Source organism: Mesitornis unicolor, unplaced genomic scaffold, assembly GCF_000695765.1.
Source record: "Mesitornis unicolor isolate BGI_N332 unplaced genomic scaffold, ASM69576v1 scaffold20783, whole genome shotgun sequence".
Lineage (NCBI taxonomy): Eukaryota > Metazoa > Chordata > Aves > Mesitornithiformes > Mesitornithidae > Mesitornis > Mesitornis unicolor.
In genome coordinates, this window is record NW_010172900.1 from 1 (window position 1) to 19,593 (window position 19,593).

Genomic DNA, 19,593 nt, shown 5'->3' on the forward strand with positions numbered 1-19,593 from the left:
CTCTCTGTGCTTGGCCATCCAGCCAGTTTGTTTTAGGCTGTTCTTCATATACCGTGTCCAGCTACATCATCTGTAAATTACCATTTCTCATTAGACGTTTCCAAATTTTTCAAAATTTTTGATCGTGTTAAATTATCCCTCTTTTTGTTCTTGAGCATCTTTCTTTCCTTAATACTTTTGGTTCCCCTGTCCCACCATACTAAAAATAGAGTTTATCTCAGCTGCTGCAGATTGGCAAGCTTTTCCACATCAGGCAAGACAAAACTCGACAAAATCATTCTTTTTCATAGATTGTCATCAACCAAAGATTGCCAGTCAGTGGTTTGTTACAATAAAATGAATCAGAGCAAAAGTTAATTTTATTTTATTAGCTAATCTGATGTTAAGTATTTGTGATCTAAAATGCTGTGTTTGCAGCTGTCTGCTTTCACCCATTAACAGTGTTTCTTAGAGTTTCAAATGATCTCTTTTTCAGTGTTTGATAACACAACAGTGACACCCACTGGCTTACTGGATACTTTTCATGGTTGCACAGGGTTGAAACACAAAGTACACTGTGAAAAATGTTTTCAGCACTTCACTGTGATTTGTGCTTCAGTGAAGTATCACTGGGAACACTAAGCTGGATCATAAGGTACTATGTTCCTGTACTATATTAAATCATAAAGAAGTACAGAATTTTCCAGTAATTTGCAGCATGAACCAGATGCTGACAAAAGTCAAGCACTAAGCATTATGACTGCATTTAATTGGCTCAAAATCTGACTATAAGAAAGAAGTTATTCAATACTGAAAAGATATTATGCGATCTGCTGTTTCTGAGCAAACTGAGAATAAAGTACATGCATTATACCAGTGTGACCCTCACTCATTGTTTAACCCACAGTCACAGAAAAAAATGCTCTATTAAGGACAAGAGAGTGGATTTAATGCCAAGTTGTGGGCTTTCTCAGGTTTATCTCATCTTGATAAATTTAATACTTGGAAGGTTTAATTTGGAGCCTTAACTTAGAGTGAAATTTATTTTGGTCCCAGTCCTACACAGTTACAATGGAGGAGTGGAAGCTTCCCAGAATGGACTTCCCTACAAGCCCTGAAAGCTGTGGCCTTGCTGTGTAATAGACCTGCTCTTCCAAAAGGGGAGAGGGCATGGGTGGAGCTTAGAGGAGCAGCAGATGCTCCCACCTCACTAAGCAAATTACAAAAGAAAACATCTGTCTGCAAATGCCTTTGTGCACACTCCTCTCTTGCCCCCAAACTGCTCTGCTTTCCTCCCTCTCTCTATTCTGCTGCTGGTTAAATGAGAAAGACTGGTTACAACCCAGAGTCTAGTGCAGAATGAAAAAGGGCACTGTATTGTTTACCTGCAATCGGATTCTGTGGAGTTGGTGGGCATTTTAATTTCTGTTCTTGTGAACTGAAGGTAAATGCATTTCACACATCACTGGTACATCTACATAGCCTGTAATATTGGGTACTGTTCTAATTGAGGGCAGTAATTTGACTTCTTTTGACTTTTTCAAGAATTAGAAGCAAGACATAATTCACTCTTAATAGCGTGAACCATTTTTTTTTCCAATTAAGGCTCCTTTAGAACATTGTGCCTTCAGAGAATTAAGTGCTCGGGACACTCTAAAAATCAGGTGCCTTAGTGTGTCTTTTGGTGTCTTTGGCAACCGAAAAAGTAATTCCAAATAACCCTGGCCATTGCCTTTTCCAAACTATATTAAATGCTTTACTTCATTATTCTGAAGTATTTGCAGTCTTAGTCTTAGGAAGCATACTTAATTTAAAAAAATATAGTCTTGTTTTGTCAAAATTCAGTTTCTTACTGCAGGTCAAGCCCAGGATATGCTAAAACAACAGACCATAGTCTTGGCATGGGTAGCTCCTGACCTAGACAATTAAAAAGGCATTGAAATCCTAAAGGAATTTATTGGCATCAGATGGCAGAGCAGGCATAATATTCTGTTCATTTTAACTGAGCTAATTTGTCGTTTCCACATGAGCATGACTACCTTCATCCTCTTTATTTGTACAGCTGTCCTGAGACTGTAATGCTGTGGTAGTCACATTGGATGGGCACAAATAATAGATGTGATAATAGATGTTATGACATGGTATCAGTTTGGTCTTAACAGAGCTCCCAGTCATTATCAGTCTTTGAGCTGAAAGAAAGAGAGACAATCCACCAGCTTCACATGGCATGCTAAAGTTGTATCAGCTGTCAAACCTATTGTGAATTCTGGATTCAGTGACTCTGTTTTATGACTTCACCACCTCCTACTGGAGACATAAACTGTGGAGCCAGTTAAATTCTCAGAGTAGCAACTAACGAAGACATTTTATCAGCCTAAAGGACTGCAAGTCCTGGAAGTGTTTATTGGTTAATTATGGTGGATAACTACCATAGAATTCATGCAGAATCAATGATAATGACATAAATTTGTACTTTTTTTCTGAGTACTGTCAAAATCATGTTTCTTCAACTGTCCAAAGGATAGAACATGATTTGAAAATTTTCTCTTTCAGCTCTTGAATGCAGAGCATGTACACTATGAATTAAAAACATTAAAGTTGCTGCAGAAACTTGTTGTCAACAAAATGCATTGTTAAGATAAAGGCATTAGAGCATTAGCGAGAAGTAGCTTACGCCCTTTTTTCCCTGCTGTTGAATGTTGCATTTTACATGGTAACAGCTAGTTCAGTGTACTAAAAAAGTACTGCTTCCAGTAGTACTGGAATTCCAATAATTCAAACGGTTGTATTTTACTATATTATTAGTCTCATTCATTTACTTTTCTTATACTCAAAATTAAGCTTTAATTAAAATGGTTGTCCAGTCTTTCTTTAAATCAAGTACTTAAATGGTGTAATAACTGCTTTAAGAGTACTTTAATGAATAAATTCAGTTTTACAACAGAGGATGTGCCAATAGACAGGCTGCAATTGTTCATGCAAGCAAATACTGTCGTTAAACACCAGAATCTTGACTGTCCATTCATTGTTAACAAGGGTACAGAATCAGCAGATTTTAATACTAGTATCCCTTAATTTGTGTAATATTTTACACTGCTCAAGTTACGGTATCAAGAAAATTGTAACTGTTGCTGAAGACAACATGCTGGTTCTGCCCTGGAATTTTTGCTAGTGACTTCACTGGAAGCAGAATCAAAGTTTAGTAAGTGGAGCCAGTAAAGTCAAATGGAAAATGAGTTGTATGAGGGCGCTTTTTCAGGTAGTCCTTATTTGTAAGTGTAGGACTTCTTTTCCTAACCTCTGGACTACATTCCTATTCATAGCTTCAAGGTCAGTGATGATCCAGTCTTGCTTCCAGTACAGCATAAGCCTGTAGTATATTCCTGTTCCAAGGATATAGTAAGTTACCTCCTCGCTACTGTTTCTTTGCTGATTTTATTGGATTATGTATACTACACATTTCTTCACTTCATGTCCAACTGTCAAATCACATCGATTTTACTGACATTTTGAAAAAGACAAATAGAGGGTAAATGTGAAGAGATTTAGGGCCCTGCTTGCAATTCACAAGATGAGATTTTGTTCAGACAGATTCAGTCTGTTGAAACGTTTACACTGAGAAGCAAGCAATACAGTTGTTCTGTTGTTTCAACATAATTTGACTCCTGAAGCTAACATACCTGCTTACAATCACCTTTTATTTTGTTTTCCTTCAATCTATTCATAGAAATAAATGTATGATCTGTTATTTCTGTGAATGGAGGTTGTACTGAAATATCCTTTACTGCCCTGGAGTGGTCTTAGAGCCATATGCTTTTCTTGGGAATGCATGGGGCTCTATTTTGCTCTCTTTTTTGATAATGTGGTATAATTGATGAATTCTGAAAAGAAAGCAAAACAATCTTCATTTGGGAAACAAACCAAGTTATAGCTAAACAAAGATAATGATGCAGAATGAAAAAGCTGAGTAAATATGTGTAATATGTAAATATGTAGATTTTGTAGGGTGAAAGTGTAGACAGCTCACATGTAAAGTCTTATTAGAAATCTTGCTTTATTCAGCACTTTGAATCTATGATTTGTTTAGCAGCACAGAGCAAAAACTGCAACAAATCCAGTACAACTCCAAACCAATGCTATAGATTGAGAAATGCAGTTGGCATGGGAAGTATTTTTAGTTCAGGAGAATATATATTACCTTGGAAAAGTTAGTAGGAATGCATGGAGATGGTCTGTATGTTGGCTAATAGCTATAATTTTTTTCTGCAGGAAACTTCACAACTTTTAAATAAGACATTAAGATCTGAAAGTGATGATGGAAGGTATATGAGCTAGAAATACCTAAGACAAGTAGGATATAATACAACTTAAAAGAAAGAGGGAACTCCCTTGATTTGTTCTAATTGTCTAATTTTAGACAAAGTCTCTTTGTCTAAAATGAGCCATCACTTCTCTGGTAGCAAAAATGTGATCCTCAGTGGAGTCTGATGTTTGCGGAAGGCGGTACTTACATTGGTAGAACCAGGAAGGGTTGCAGTTTATCCCAAGCATCTCAGAGAGGTGGTGCTGGAGACCTGATGAAGGTGAAAAGGAATTATCACCTTGAGCAAATTGTTAAATTTGAAGGTCATGTTCCTATAGCATCTAACATGTGGAACAGATCTGCAGGCTGTACAGCAAGCTGTTCTGAACCATGAGTATGTATGCATTGTAAGCCATGCTTTATCCTTACAGTCATCTCCAAAATGCTGCCTACTGTGAGGTTTACAGGAGTCATTTGCTTCTTTGGAATCTTTTCAGGGTCAGCCTGGTGAGCTGGGAGCTCAAGGTCCGATTGGGTCCTTAGGATCTACAGGACCAGCTGGTCTGCCAGGGGAAAAAGGACAGAGAGGTGAGAACGGGCAGCCTGGGCCAGCTGGAGAAAAAGGTGATAAGGTAGGAAACACCATCGACAGCTCTTGTAGATGTATACAGTATGTAATGTTAAATATTGGCAAGGGAAACAGAACCTGAATGAACAAAAAGCATTTGCCAAACTATACACTTGCTCACACAAAATTCTCACTGAAATCAATTACAGCTTTATTTGAAAAAATGTTTCAGGGGATTTTTGCTGTGAATTGCAAAATTAGAATTGTCAGAAGACATAAAGTGAAAAAGACCCAGTCTCTGATTGTTATATGCTATGTCATTCTCCTTGACCTCGAAGAGGGCTGTCAGGGGAATGTGGAGCTGGAGGGAGGAGTATGATACTTTTAAAAGTGCTTTACACTAACCAGAATTTTATTACCACTTTTGGAGTATAAATTGCAGTTCAGGTCCTGTACAGTCCTTCATAGCTGTACAATGCCTGTGCTTGGCTTTTGGTACTTTATATTACTTTTAATTGTCTAATTCCACTGATCTCAGTGGATGACTGAAATCAATAATGTCAGTATCTAGCACACCTGAAATATAAGCCCTATAAATAGAAATCATGCTGCTGGTATTATCAAAACAGGAGCAGGGTTCTGTATTTACGTGCAGAATTGTAAGTTACAGGCAACTTCCCCTTCTCTGTCATTTTATAATCTTTGAGAACAAATGAGTATGAGTTAGACATCTGTCCTGTACTGTACCATCTGTTACATGGGTAGCTATTGGCAAGAGTCTCCTGCTAAGCCCATGTAACATTTTTCAGATATTTATTTCTGACAGTTATGACTTTTGACTCATATTTAAAGCAAGACTGATTCTTGTTTCTTGCTATATAGTATCACATATTCTTTTTCATTCTTTGTTAATGACCCCAGCAACTTTGTTTTCTCATGTCATCTGTTTTTAGGGCCCAACTGGAGTCCCAGGATTTCCCGGTTTAGATGGCGTTCCTGTACGTATTGAATGAATATTGCTTTATAAAAATTACAGTTTCTATAAAGCTGTAGCAAGTCCTCTAACAGAATAATACACTCAAATTGTTTGGTTTTATACCTATTGATTTCATGCCACTACAGAACTACATGTTTTGCAGAAATGTAAAATAGCCAGGTTAACTTCAACTTTGTTTACTATTGATAACAAACTCCACAAAATCCCAGTGAGGTAAGTACACAGCTTTCATGCAGAAGTGGGGCAGTGAAGGTAGACACTAGCCCATGTCCACGTAACATGTTTCAGTGCTAGGATTAAAAACAGTGAGTTTATTTTCCTCAGGCCCTATAGCAGGCTGTAGTTTGCTTGCTGAATTCTTAACATCTCTGAAGGTATCGTGAATTATGTACTGTTTTCTGTCCAAATGTTCTGATTTTTGCTTGCAGTCCTTTTGCAGGAAAAAAACCAACCACTGAGTCCAGTAATTTTAATCTGAATAGAGACTGAAGAAGGAAAATGGGTCCTAAATGTATCTTTATGAGCATGTGATTATATATTTTTCTGAATTTCTTCAGTATGGAAGTGAGTGTGGTAAAAAAGAAAGATAATATCTCTTAAATACAGTATTTGAAAAATGCCGTTTATTAGAACTGAATTCCTATGCTGTTATAAGTTTCATATGGATCGAACAAAGTTAAAATGTTGAATTTTGAAAGGGAACACAGAACCAGAAACTGAGTGGATGTCTTAGCATCTGCTTATCAGCTGTCCACACCTGATAATTGGATTGTTGCCACAATGTCTGCATAATGTAGAGATCACAAAGCCAAAATTTAGCACAAAAAAGATATACTCCCAAGAAATGTATATTCTTCTTATGAAAAATGTTAATTTAAAAAACAGTGCCAAAAAATTGGGATGAATAGCCTTATAGAGAGGAAGAAGATAAAACTGACAAAAAATCTTGTAGTCAAAATTACTATTTGTTCCTTACAAAAATGTTTAATTCTGTGAAAATATGTTTTCCTCCAATGGAAAGATCATTCCAAGGGAAATCTCACTGTTGGTGTTGCCTAGTGTCTAATTTGCAGTAGGTCTAACCCCTGTCTGGACATCTTTTAGTTCTTGTTAGGTTAGAAAATGACTTCCTTAGTTCTTGGACATATAGTCATAATCTCGGCAATTGCTGTATGTTTGAGTCAAGCTGTGTCCTGGTTTTCCTCGTTTTACCCTATCAGTTAAAAAACATGAGGCTGCTTGAGAAGACTTTTGTGTATTTCTTCAGCTTTTCTTTACAGCCACAAGAAAGATTGTCGTTAGAGGGCTAAAGCTTTCCCTGAGAAGATAGCACATTACTTTTTTACTCAAGTGAGAGCTCAGTCTGGCTTTCTTAACCGGGGCTGTCCCTGTTATATTTGCTCTGCATCAAAGAACAAAATACAAAATACTTACATCATTTGTGATACACACAGACACACACACAAAATCTATTGATCACAGTAGAAAACATTTCTAGTGCAAACATTTTTAATACAAAGTTGATAACACTGTGAAATGTCCTGTTTCGTATCTGAGATACTTGTTTCTGTATTGTTCTGTTAATTTAAAAAGTAGTTCTCTATTTATCATAGTGTCTCTCTAAGAAATATTAAACTGTCTTTCAGGGATTACCAGGACGCGAAGGACCCAGGGGCAAGCCTGGTTTAGATGGCTGCAATGGCTCAAGAGGAGATCCAGGATTTCCAGGCGAAAATGGCTATAGTGGACCAAGAGGTCCTTATGTATGTGAAAGGCATTCCTACTGTCTATGAATACTGTATACGTACACTTGCCCTCCAAGTTAACAGCTCTTAAAATGAAAGGAGTTTTAGGCTATGGCACCAGGTTTACACTGCACAATGAATTTGCAGGCACTCTTATTAAGGTTAATGGGAGTGAAGGACACTTGGTGCCTTAATAGATTAAATTTAAACTTGAATGTGAAATAAGCTCCTAGATCTTTAAAGTATATGTGTCTGCCTTGAGAGTTAAATTCTGCTTTATTTCCTCAGTATGTAACCGCACCAAAGCTAATACCATTTCATGGAAGTACAACTGCGGAGTAGCTTGAAATGACCATACCATTTATCAATACTTAAAATTTCTTAAAAGCCTTAATAGTAGGGACATACCTGAGATGAATTAGCAATAAGTGGAAGCTTCAACAGTCTAAGTCCTGTAACACTTGAGGATTTTTAGTGGTTCATCACACAAGTGTATTAGTAGAGCTCTTCCAAAATCATGCTCTTAGTTTCACGTGCCACTTTTTACACATATTGATTCATGACTGCTCTGTGTACACATAGTCTTGCCTGAGTGTCTGTATACCTAGAGATTATTTCATTTAAAATGTTTAAAATTAGCACTTTATTACTGCTTACTTTTGCTCTTGAAATGTAAAGCACGTGAAAATAGTTTAAATAGTTGCATTAGCACTGCTCTTCTAATGAAGATAGAACACATTCATGCCAGTAAGGGATATAAATTACTGTAGCTCAAAAGAAATTTTGGCGAACAGATCTAATCCCCAGTCTCTGACTTTCTGTGGAAACAAGTTTTAGTTCTGAATTATTACTAGCTGGTAAGTTGGTCTAAGATCTTCCCTGAAATTTTCTAAACAGTAAGAACAACTGCAATTTACATGATAAGTCTAATGTGTTTAGTAGGCACTAAATAAGATGCTGATTCAGCCGTATGGAATCAAAAAATATCCAGTGGGTGCCAGAATGAAAATATGTTATCACAGAAACAGCAATTAGAAGAAAACCAGACAATTTAAATCTTGGACCTGTAACAGATGCTATGAAATACACAACCTGATAAAAAAACTTGATAATAACCTCATTTATTATCAAAAATAACCCCTTAACCTTCAAAATGGTGAAATCTTCTGCTCAAACTCTAATTTTACCTGTACTTTCTTACTTATTATGGCTCTCAAAATAGAGATTTGCCTTTTATAATTTGCCAGATAACATAAAGGAAAAATGAGACAGGACAAATTACAGCATAACTCCTCCCAGTTCCAGCAGCATGCACTTTGGCAGCCCTAGAAAAGTATTTGCAACCTACAAAGACACAGTAAGCATGTAGCCTTGGATATGCACACTAAAATTCCAGTGCAAATTAGTTTAGCTACCCAGAAAAACAAGATGTAGTAACCATATTTGCTTGTGTACAGGAATGCTATTCCAACTTCTCTATGCTATTTTTAAATCAATTTGTTGCACCAAGTACCAAGTTGACTTACATTTTTCTTATTCTTATTTATAACGTTGTGCCATGTAATTTTACTGAACACTATATATCTATTCATTAGCTTTACTTCTGTTACTTTGTAGAATCTGTACATTTACCTCACCAATAAATTGAAAGGGAAAGTCGTTTCTATTTGTAAACCCTTGTCTAAATCATGTAGAAGGTAACAAACTGAATCTAATAAAGATGTTTTATTACATGAGATCACATGTAAAAAAAACAAAGGTAGTTATAACTTTTGATATGTTTAATGTGTTCCCTAGCAGCTGCTGTTTGATGTGCAATCTGCGTCCAGTCTACTGTAGCTATATCCAGCTGCAGACAGCTGTAACTCTTCTTTTCATTGTGTCATTCCAGGGATAAGTACTTCCACTGTTTCATTCTGACTTCGGGATTTGAGCAGCCAGTGTATAATATTATCAGGAAACCAGTACAGTTTTAAAGTGGTTAAATTATATGAAAAACAGTATCCCATTTTATTGAAATCAGTAGTTAAGTGGTTAACTTAGTTAAATTATATCCAGTATATTTGGATTTCAAATGAGGAAACTTTAGAAATAATATCTTAATATATCTGTTCTTCAGATATGTACATATCATGGTCTTAACAGTCAATTGAGCATTACAGTTATATTTTGCAAAAGCAGTCATATGTTCCTGCTAAGCAGATTGTGGTTTTGAGGGTGCTGAGATTGGCAAAGATTTATAAAGGACTCCACAGCAAGTACCATGAGAACTTAGTTTTTTTAAAAGCTGAGTCTTTAGACATCAGATGTATTGTTTTTAACACTGATTCACTGAAAGAAAAGGTAGGCATATTGATAAACTTGATATGAAAGGCAATATTTGTGAAGACTGTAGAATATTGAAGTTCCCAAGAGCTAAGTAGCATCTAACAGAGCTGTCAGATGCTGTAAGGAGCTGTTTTGCTCAAGTGTACAGAAGGCGATTTTACCCTTAAGAGTCTTGGTAGGTAAAAGAACTGCAAAATGCTCATGCAGTAATGGTGGTTCTAGTGGATTACCTAGTGATGTATGGGCACCAGAAAAGCACAGCCTGAGAAGCTATCATTCAATCTCCATATAAATGTAGGGTATCAGTAAGTGGATCATGTTCTGAAATACTTTTTTTCTTTAAAGGGCAATCCAGGACAAAAAGGAGAAAAAGGAAATTCAGTGTATGTTTCACATTTTGGAAGAGGACCTCCAGTAAGTATCTGATTGTGAAAGAAATTTTATGGTATACAAAAACATGTATGAAAAATGTAATTATTCTTAGAACTCCTCACTGTTTAATAAAGCGTGGTGCAAAAAAAAAAAAGACAAGATTAAAAGCAAATATACAACTGGAACAGATAGCTTGTGATCTTAATAGCTATAAAGTCAGAAAATACCCACCACAAAGCTTGTAAATGATTGTCATTACAGGGAGACAGAGGGGATCCTGGCCCACCTGGCATGCCCGTAAGTACAATCTGTGGATTCTATACATGCTCTTTGTCTTGAAGATCTTTCAAATTTTCCTTCTTAGTACAGTAAAAAAAATACTGAGTTTTCTCCCTGCCTGCCTTAAATAGCGAAGTTCCAGAATAAAGCCTAACAAACACTGAGTCCTGATAGTCTGTCCTCTTGACCAGTTCATGCTGGCTGAAAAGGAGCAGAAACAGACCATACCCATCTGCATTAGCTGTGGATAGAGCACTTGTCACCTCAGTACTCACTGTCTGCAGAATATTTTCTCTGCGAAATTAGAGATGTGTAGAGATGGGACACCTTCTTCAACAGTGTCTGGTGGATCACCTGAGAACTTGTAGCACACTACCATATTTTGGCCATAAAACATGAGAGTTTTACTTTGTTGCTGACTCACACTCTTAATGGCCTTGGGTTCCTCCTCTTACGCCCTTGAGAATATAATTCACTGATGAACTGTATCAAGTTCCAACACTGTAGCACAATTACTGACAAAGTATTCTTTCAATCTGTTAATAACCTATAACTGTGCATTGCCAGTGTCTGTACAGTATTATCCAGAACCTGGTGCTGAGCTGCTCTAGTATCAGGGAGGTTTCAGGCATAGTATAAGCTTTAGGCCATGAGTGGAATGCAGTTACCAGTAGACTAAATCGCAAGTGATGCAGGCATTTTAGAGGGACTGGTATTGTGGAGGAAAGGGTAAGCTCTTGGTATTTTTCACAAACAGGCCTTTTGCCATCTTTTCCAGGGACCTAGAGGGGCAAGAGGTGCAACGGGTCCATCTGGATACCCAGGCCAACCAGGTTTGCCGGTAGGATCACCGCAGTTGTACAGCCCTGCATTTTCAAGATACACAGAAATTCTGGTCTACCACTTTTAGAACTTGGCTTAATGTGAATCAAAGCCTAGAAATTATTTTTGAGGCATATGATAAGAAGAGATTTTTGCCTTACCTTTTGAGTTTTGAAGTTCAAGAATTGGAGGATATGTTGTTCCTTCCAATGCCTGCGTGAGCACATTTCACTTTGGCAGTCTGAGGTCATGGAGGAATGCTCTTATTATTCCCTTTCCCCAGGGCCACTTTATGGGAGACACAAAGTGTAAAGCTAGAGTTCAGCACTCCTGAAATCAGCGACCATGTGAAGTAAATTGCACTTTGGGATAGGTACATCCCAAGAGGAAATTCTGCTTCTAGGTGCTACTGGCAAGAGGAGATAATTTTCAAAGCAAAGCTTTTTCTATATCAGACACATTAACTTGTCTTCATTCTCTTTTAAAGGGTATTCAAGGTTACCCTGGTTTGCCAGGTGAACAGGTAAGCAATGGCTTTTCCTGAAGTTGTTAGTGAATTAATAGAGTAATTGATACAAATATTTGAAATGTCCCATATAGTTATTTGCTACCAAGTTTTTCAAAGGAGTTACTTGATTAAATTCTAATGTCAGCATTTTCTGATTATCTTCAAACTGTGTACATTTTTGTCAATTAGGGAAATCCAGGTATTGGAGTGGACGGACAAAAGGGGGAGCCGGTAAGAAAACAAATATTATTAAAAAAAACAAATATTATCAAATGTATTGTTGTGTCTGTAGAATTAGAAGTATAATAGAGTCATGTTGGGTTCCCTGGAACCCATTCATTTGTGGCTGTGTGTTCCCACTAATCACATTAGAATGGAAGGAGATGTAATGTAAGTTACTGAATCAATTAACTCTGTGCAGAAGTGATTTTCTTCAGGGAGGTGCATACAGGAGTAAAGCATATTCTGAGGGTTTTGAAAATCAATCAGTATGTTAGTTAGCATTTGCATAGCAATTATCTTCTGTACAGACAGAATACCCTGTCGCAACAGTAACCTCTAGTAACAGTGGCTGTACCAGATTAGTCACTGAATCTCATCTCTTGCTAAGTCCAGCAACAGATGCCAAGGAAAGGGTGTAAGAAAAGGACAAGCACATAATTATAGTTCCTCTCCCTGTCCCAACCTATTAGCGTTCTCAGTACTTACAGAACCAATGCGATTTTTCCCTATGAATTTGTCTACTCACTTCTTAAAAACTGTGCAAGTTTCTAATGTTCACAACTTTCCATAGCAAATCAGTATTTTCCTCTTTATGTTCACAAAGCCTTGTGCTCAAAGGCTTCGGTCTGGAACATGGAAGACTGTAGGTACACGAGATTTGACAATTCCAGAACTGTCTCCACAGCAGACTTGGAGCAGGAGCCAGGAGTACAGAGTTCTCATTTATTTCCTTAGCCATAACATTATTTTTAAATGACTGAGGAGAATAGGGTGGGACTAAGATTTTCAACTTTGTTCATCTGGGAAGATGGTAGGGAGACTTACAGATCTCAGAACAAACCTTTATTTACAGATATGAGTAAAAGTACATGTTCAATGAGTACAGAAATATGCAGTGCTCTAGTACAACAGGAAAACACTCCAAGTCTCACTGAAACCCTGCATGGAACAGAATGTCTCTGTGTCGTTTCTTTGACTTCCACAGGGTGATGTTGGACTTCCTGGGCCACCTGGGTCACCACTATTAGTTGGACCTCCTGGAGCTCAGCTGCTGAAAGGAGAAAAGGTGTTAATTTGTCTTCATTTTAACTGTGCTCAACTTTGCAAGTACAATCCTGTGATATAATTTTTGCAAGGATGGCATAGAACAAATCTTTCTTTCTGTAATAAACTGTCAGCTTGAGGAGAAATCCTGTTGTTCAGCACCCTTCCTACAGGCTTTTAGGAGGGGAAAGCCCATGTGCGCTTTAGCTCATGTGCTTGAGGGAAGACTGTCTTCATGCAGAAAGGAGATTCTGCCCTTGCTTTGGTTTTCTTCATTTTTTGTCATTAGCAAATCATATTTCTGGCATCTCAGTTAAAGTTGGATACTCTGGAATTGAATCTCTTGTGGCTTTTCATTAACACTTTTATTTTTCAGATCTTTGGTAATTACTTTATTTGAAGTGTAGTGTTTTGAACTATCAACCCTAGCCCTTCTAGGATGCTCTTTTAATATGAAAATTAAGTGTGATTTTGATGTCTATTTTTAATCCAATTTCATATTTATTATACTTCTTCTATATCATACCTACCGTAGCCACAGTTGCATACCTTAAAACATTAGAATGTTTAAAAGAACAGGAGTTACAAAAAATGCATTATGGAGCCCTAATATTGGAGTCTCTGTGTCCTCAAGTCTGATTTGCTCAAATACACAAATGAAAAGGTGAATTTGGCATTGCCAGCCCCTGCAAGGCCTCAACTAAGGGAATCTGTAGTTTTCATATATTTGATCTCAGGCTTCGATTATGCAAGTGGTTGCTACTTACAGATGTATGAGGAAGAGAGAAAGAACCAAAAGAACTTGCATAAACTCCCCATGTTACTGCAAAGTGTGACGCCTGCTGTGCAACACACAACATGATCATGACCAATCATCCCATTCAGATTGGGGCTGTGCACAAAAGTGTACATTTATGCATGTGAATACTTGCATCAAACTAAATGGAGCAGCAAACAAAAAAGAACTACTGTCATGCATGTTTGTAGTAACAAAGCCCCAATTAGCAGGTCTCTGCAAGTGAAAAGATACATCTATCTCACTCCATAGTAATTATGTTGGTTTGACAGTGTTAACAGAAAAAAACCCACAGTACGTAATTGTTTTTCTTCTGCCTATTACACATAGAGGAACAGGCTCAGTGCTTAAGAAAATACTATTTGACAGTTGTAACTCAGAACAGGACTTAAAAATAGTTAAACAGTACATAGGCATGTCCTGAGTATTAACTTACATAAAAACCTTCCTTGTGTATGTAGGGCCAGAAAGGACTACCTGGGATAACAGGATATAGAGGGCCACGTGGACCCAAAGTAAGTAATGTGGTTTTGGTTGTTTTTCATGGTGCTGACAAAGTCCTTCTGTGATTATTAAGTTAATCTTTTAAAGCACAAGGTCATTAAAGAAATAACAGCATTTGTGCTGAGAAATTTAATCACCACCTAAATCAGAGTGAAAGCAAAATTATTTCAAAACCCTTTCTAAAACCAGAGTCTGTTTTATATGTACTTGTTGGATGTTGCCTGGTAGTGAAAGGTTAGTGTTGTTTCCAGTTGGACTACTGACACATAATGAACTGGGACTGTGGAGTCAATAGAAGCACAGATTATTTTTTCTCAAAAAGAGAAACAGAGAATATCTGTATGTGGTCTTAAAGGTGCATGATGTATGTTTCCCTAAATATGTTAGGGAAAGGCTTTAACTTCACATTATAGATGCACTCAAGAGTAGAGAGGGCAGAGCCACCTGTTTGGAGAAAGTGTTGCTCTTTGCTATCTCTTCTACAATTTAGTTTATTTCTTTCAGCATGATTAATTTAAACATTGGTGTGCCATTAAGGAGTTCCTGGATGCTGAGCAGAAGCAGCCACAAAAAGATCCTGGAGTCTTTGTTGCTGATAGATTTGGAGGAGGAAAATCCATAGGCAGGAAACTACCAGATCTCAGAAAAACAGAAAACTGGGGACAAAAGCATGAGTCTAGTTTATGTTAAAAACTTATTTAGCTTTGTAGGCAGAAGAGAAGAAATGAGAAGCCTGAACATATATCTAGCACTTTTTCAGAAATTCATTTTCCATCATAAAAGGACTATTAATTAGCACTGGAAAAGGAGACAAAACTGATATTTTCATATCAGATTTACTTTGAAAAAGATGGGCTTTATATGTTTGCTCCAGAGCTAGCTGTCCATGTAGAATATAGTACACTGGTTAGTTATAAGCAGGAACTGATGCAGCCCAAAAGATGCCCAGAGCTTTTTTTAAAAAAGCTTCTGAAAGCACATTAATCTTGGAGAAGAGACCATAGCAAGTTCCTTGAGTAACTGAAGCTACACAGGCACTGCTGGTGGTGCTGTATTAAGTACGCCCCAGTGATTGAGCCTTGCAAGTGAAACAAGATCCGTTCACCTAATATATACATAACTTAATAAATGTGCAAAAAAAAAAAGAGGCTAACTTTACTGAGCATCTTGTTTAAACAAAGTATTTTGAATACTTCAGGGTATACTTGGAAGAGGAGAAAAGGGTGAAAAAGGTATTCCTGGATTCCCTGGATTGCAGGTAAGGAAGCTGCGGAATAAATTACTCCACAGATTCACTATAATGAGGTTCACAATATATTTGGCAGTTTAAGTTTGTGTTTCCAAGGAATATTTTAAGGCTTTTTTTAAACTAATTTGTCGTGCATCTACAATCCTAGAATGTTTAGGAGTCTTGTCCTGGGACTCACCCTGTCTTGGACTTAAACATAAGCTCATACAGACTTTCTGTCCTTGGAAAGAATGTACATCTGTAGGGTTATCCTCTAAATATTTAGAGCTACACAAAGCTGCTCTGGAGTAGCACAGTACTAAAACACTAATTCTAATGTATTCCATACATGCTGTTGGCAATTTTTTACAGTAGCTTGTGCTTGATTTGTGTAACAGTGCTCCCATAGAGCAACATTTCTACTGCTGTGCTTGGTACAATATGATAAAAAAATTAAGTGAAGACCTGTCCGGTTTACTTTGGTCTATAGTTCAAATTAATGCCCGGCTCTTATATAAAGTAATTGCAAAAACTTTGCAAAGTTTTTGGGAAATACCCCAAGTAACAATTACATAAGGAATACTAACTGCTCAGCAACTCCGAATAGGTGTAATTTTGAGTAAGTTTTTACTGTTTTAGCCCACATTCTACTTGCTTTTATCAGGGTAATCCTGGTTCTTACGGACCTGCAGGTTTTCCTGGAATGAAGGTAAGAAGAAAAAGTATAAGCAGCTCCCTTAACAGTGGGATCAGTGAGATTTGTTTTTTTGTGGGTTTGTGCAGATTTGGAATTTTTGCATACTTGATCACTCACATTGCATTGCTTACTTTTTCTCCTTCTACTTGTTGCCACAGAAATTTTATGAACTTTTTGTCTTTGAATTTCTGCCACTCTCTGAAATTTGGCTGAAATTGGCTAATGAGATCTGAAGTTGCAAGCAGGAGGAAAAGCCAGTGAGACATGCGTGTAGCATGACAGAAGAGTTATGCAGTATGTTAACTTTATTTGCCATGGTGACATTGTTTGTGTAATATGTATGTTTTGTACATCTTTCTGGCTCAAGATACTGAAGTTTTGCTGCTAAGTCTGCTAACTGTTAATTATGAACTTAAAACATCTTACTTGAGTGAAGAACCAATTTATAAATATAGATCTACATCTTCCCCTGTTACCTAGTTCTTCCCCCCAGCTCATTTTGAAATCTAGCTAAGGTAATGGTCACACTATTTATAAATCACATTGATGTACAGCTATTTGCATCGAGAGTTATGTTCCAGGTGATTGTTTTGTCTGAAAAATTACTTTTTACTTTATTTTTTTTACCACTGCCTACCTACTCTTTAGTTTGAAAACTGGATGAATGAGTATATTAGTAGATCATAAAAGGAGAAGAGGAACTGATACGCAACTGCTATCCATGCAATAATTGTTAAAGAGGGTCATTCAGCAAGGAGAAAAATAATGTCAGCTATATTACGCAGACAGTCCATTGGAGTCTGCTGATATGTATTCCAGCTAGTTCTGTGCGCCAGCTACACTGAATCTGCTGACCACTGTCTAAATAACTTGGCGATACATGTTGTGTTTTGTTGGGTTTTTTTTAAGAGAAGAGAGAACTCTGTATGAAACATACCATCTCTTGTACAGACCCAATGAATTTTCTGAAACAAACTGTGGATACTATTATAACATGACAGTTTTGTATGACTGCTTTGCTCATTTTTTGTTCAGTTAATTATATTGATGTCTTAACAGATTCATCAAATTCTATTTATGTGATCCTTTTCAGGGGGAAACAGGATTTGCTGGTTTTCCTGGACAACCTGGCTATCCAGGCATACAGGTAAAAACACTCAACACACAGGCATGCATGCACATGTGCGCGCGCGCGCACACACACACTCACACACACACACACGCACACTCTCACACGCACACACTCTCTCCCTTACGTAAATGATAATGATTTCTCCCAAAGGTACCTGCTTATCAGACCATTTGCTTTTATACAGTCATAATTACTTTTAAGATCTACTGTTTTCACATCATGGTAGTAAATAACAATGTAAGTAAACGTTCCTGCTTGGTGCATATGAGAGTGGGAATTCCGTTTTGCATGCCATAGGAATTAGTTAATCACAATTGCCAGTAGTTACCTTTAACTATACCAGTATAGCCATCTAATCCATGAGCTGTAGTACTCTGCAAGTTATTCATGGTTGAGCTGCATTTCCCAGAGAGGTATGCTAGGTAAAGGAACCTGCTATTTAGGTAACAGTACGATCCTATAAACTTTGGTCTATGAACTAGTATGATAATAAGCACCAAATGAGATGGCCAAATTTGATTCAGATGGGCTTGTTTGCATGACTTACCAAAATCTCTTTGCATGTGTTCAACCTGTTCACATAAGTAGCTTTTCCAAGATGCTTACCAGAATGGAAATTGGACTCCCCTTCACGCCAGCTTTGTTTAAACATTTCCTACTTTTGCTCACTTAGATGATACTAGCCATTTTTATTTTACAATACAGGCTGCCTTCTATTAGGGATTAGAAGTGTAGGTGTCACATTCGGGGAGCTAAGCAGTGAAAGAGGAGAATATTCATCTGAAAAGCATTGAATTGATGCTTAATACAATTTAAGAAGACTCAGGTACCAGTCTAGTGACATTCAGGATAAAAATTTATGGAATTCTCTTCTGCAGGCTGCAGCACTGATGATCATATTGTAATTCTGACTACTGGATCATCTTGTAATTCTAACAACAAAACTGAATAAAGGGAGCTATTATACTTTGTATGGAATCTGCAATGCTAAAGCATATTCAGAATGAAAAACCAGTTCTGGATGCTACTCTAGAAGGAGAAATCAGCAGTGAGTCTAGCCAGGGGGAAAGTCTAGGGCATCACTGGGATAGGATCCAAACGGTTAGCAGTGTATGAGCAAGAGAAGTGAAATGCTGCAAGAAAGAAGGTGAGTGACAGGATCATCAGTAGAGACAGCAAAAAGCTCATCATCAAAGTTATTAACAGTACAGAGGACAAAACCAATATTGCACAAATTTTGACGCTAGTGAACTTGGCTGTAAATATTCTGAAATACGAAAGTCAAGAAGTGTTTATTTCCCTCTGAAATAATGTTTTTGGAAAGCTGCATATAAAACAGTAACTTTTCTTAAAGCATGATTAGTGGTACCTGTGAAATCAGAGGAATGACATAAGATTTGAGCAAAAATCACCTCTGTTACAAATTGAAGGTTACGACTGGAACACACTCTGCATAATCTGTGATGACAAAGAGATTGGACAAGATGCCCTCCAGAGGTCCTTTCTAACCTCAACCATTCTGTGATAAATATGAAAAAAAGCACAAAATGCCTTTTTCAGACAAGGGAATATATGAGTTCTGTTGAAATCACTCCAAGGCCATTTGTCTCTGCTACTAATGGAGTGAGTCTCATGAAAATAATGAATGGTCTTTACAGGCAGTGCAAAACATTCTTGGCCATTGACATTATATAAAGCTACAGAAACACAGAACAAATTTACTGTGAGACACTGGGACAGGTTGCCCAGAGAAGTTGTGTTTGTCTCCTTCCTGGAAGTGTTCAAGGCCAGGTTGGATGGGGCTTTAAGCAACTTGGTTTAGTGGAAGGTGTCCCTGCCCGTGGCAGGGAAGTTGGAACTGAATGATCTTGAAGGTCCCTTTGAACCCAAACCATGATTCTATGAAATACAGTGTTTAATGCTTAACGGACTGCTTGTTTTTACATATGTAAGAATGGGTATCCAGTTTTGCAGTCCCAGTTCTCCTTGTCTGTGTCCTAAAAGGCCTTGAACTCCAGTCCCAGGAATGCAACCTCACCACGCAGTTCCCACACTCACATTCTTGTTTT

General features: G+C 37.4%; 1 protein-coding gene across 1 annotated transcript in view; it reads left to right on the plus strand.

Moving 5' to 3' along the window:
• Positions 1-4,779: 4,779 nt before the first annotated feature.
• The window catches only part of COL4A4 (collagen, type IV, alpha 4), a gene marked incomplete at its 5' end in the record, with an annotated part of 49,856 nt that continues 35,042 nt past the window's right edge, over positions 4,780-19,593 (plus strand). The window contains 13 exons of the mRNA XM_010180549.1: positions 4,780-4,914; positions 5,804-5,848; positions 7,494-7,610; positions 10,266-10,334; positions 10,554-10,589; positions 11,350-11,412; positions 11,881-11,916; positions 12,091-12,132; positions 13,109-13,189; positions 14,425-14,478; positions 15,666-15,725; positions 16,360-16,404; positions 17,486-17,539. Coding sequence (XP_010178851.1) covers positions 4,780-4,914; positions 5,804-5,848; positions 7,494-7,610; positions 10,266-10,334; positions 10,554-10,589; positions 11,350-11,412; positions 11,881-11,916; positions 12,091-12,132; positions 13,109-13,189; positions 14,425-14,478; positions 15,666-15,725; positions 16,360-16,404; positions 17,486-17,539 — 837 coding nt within the window. The remainder of the gene's footprint in view (positions 4,915-5,803; positions 5,849-7,493; positions 7,611-10,265; positions 10,335-10,553; positions 10,590-11,349; positions 11,413-11,880; positions 11,917-12,090; positions 12,133-13,108; positions 13,190-14,424; positions 14,479-15,665; positions 15,726-16,359; positions 16,405-17,485; positions 17,540-19,593) is intronic.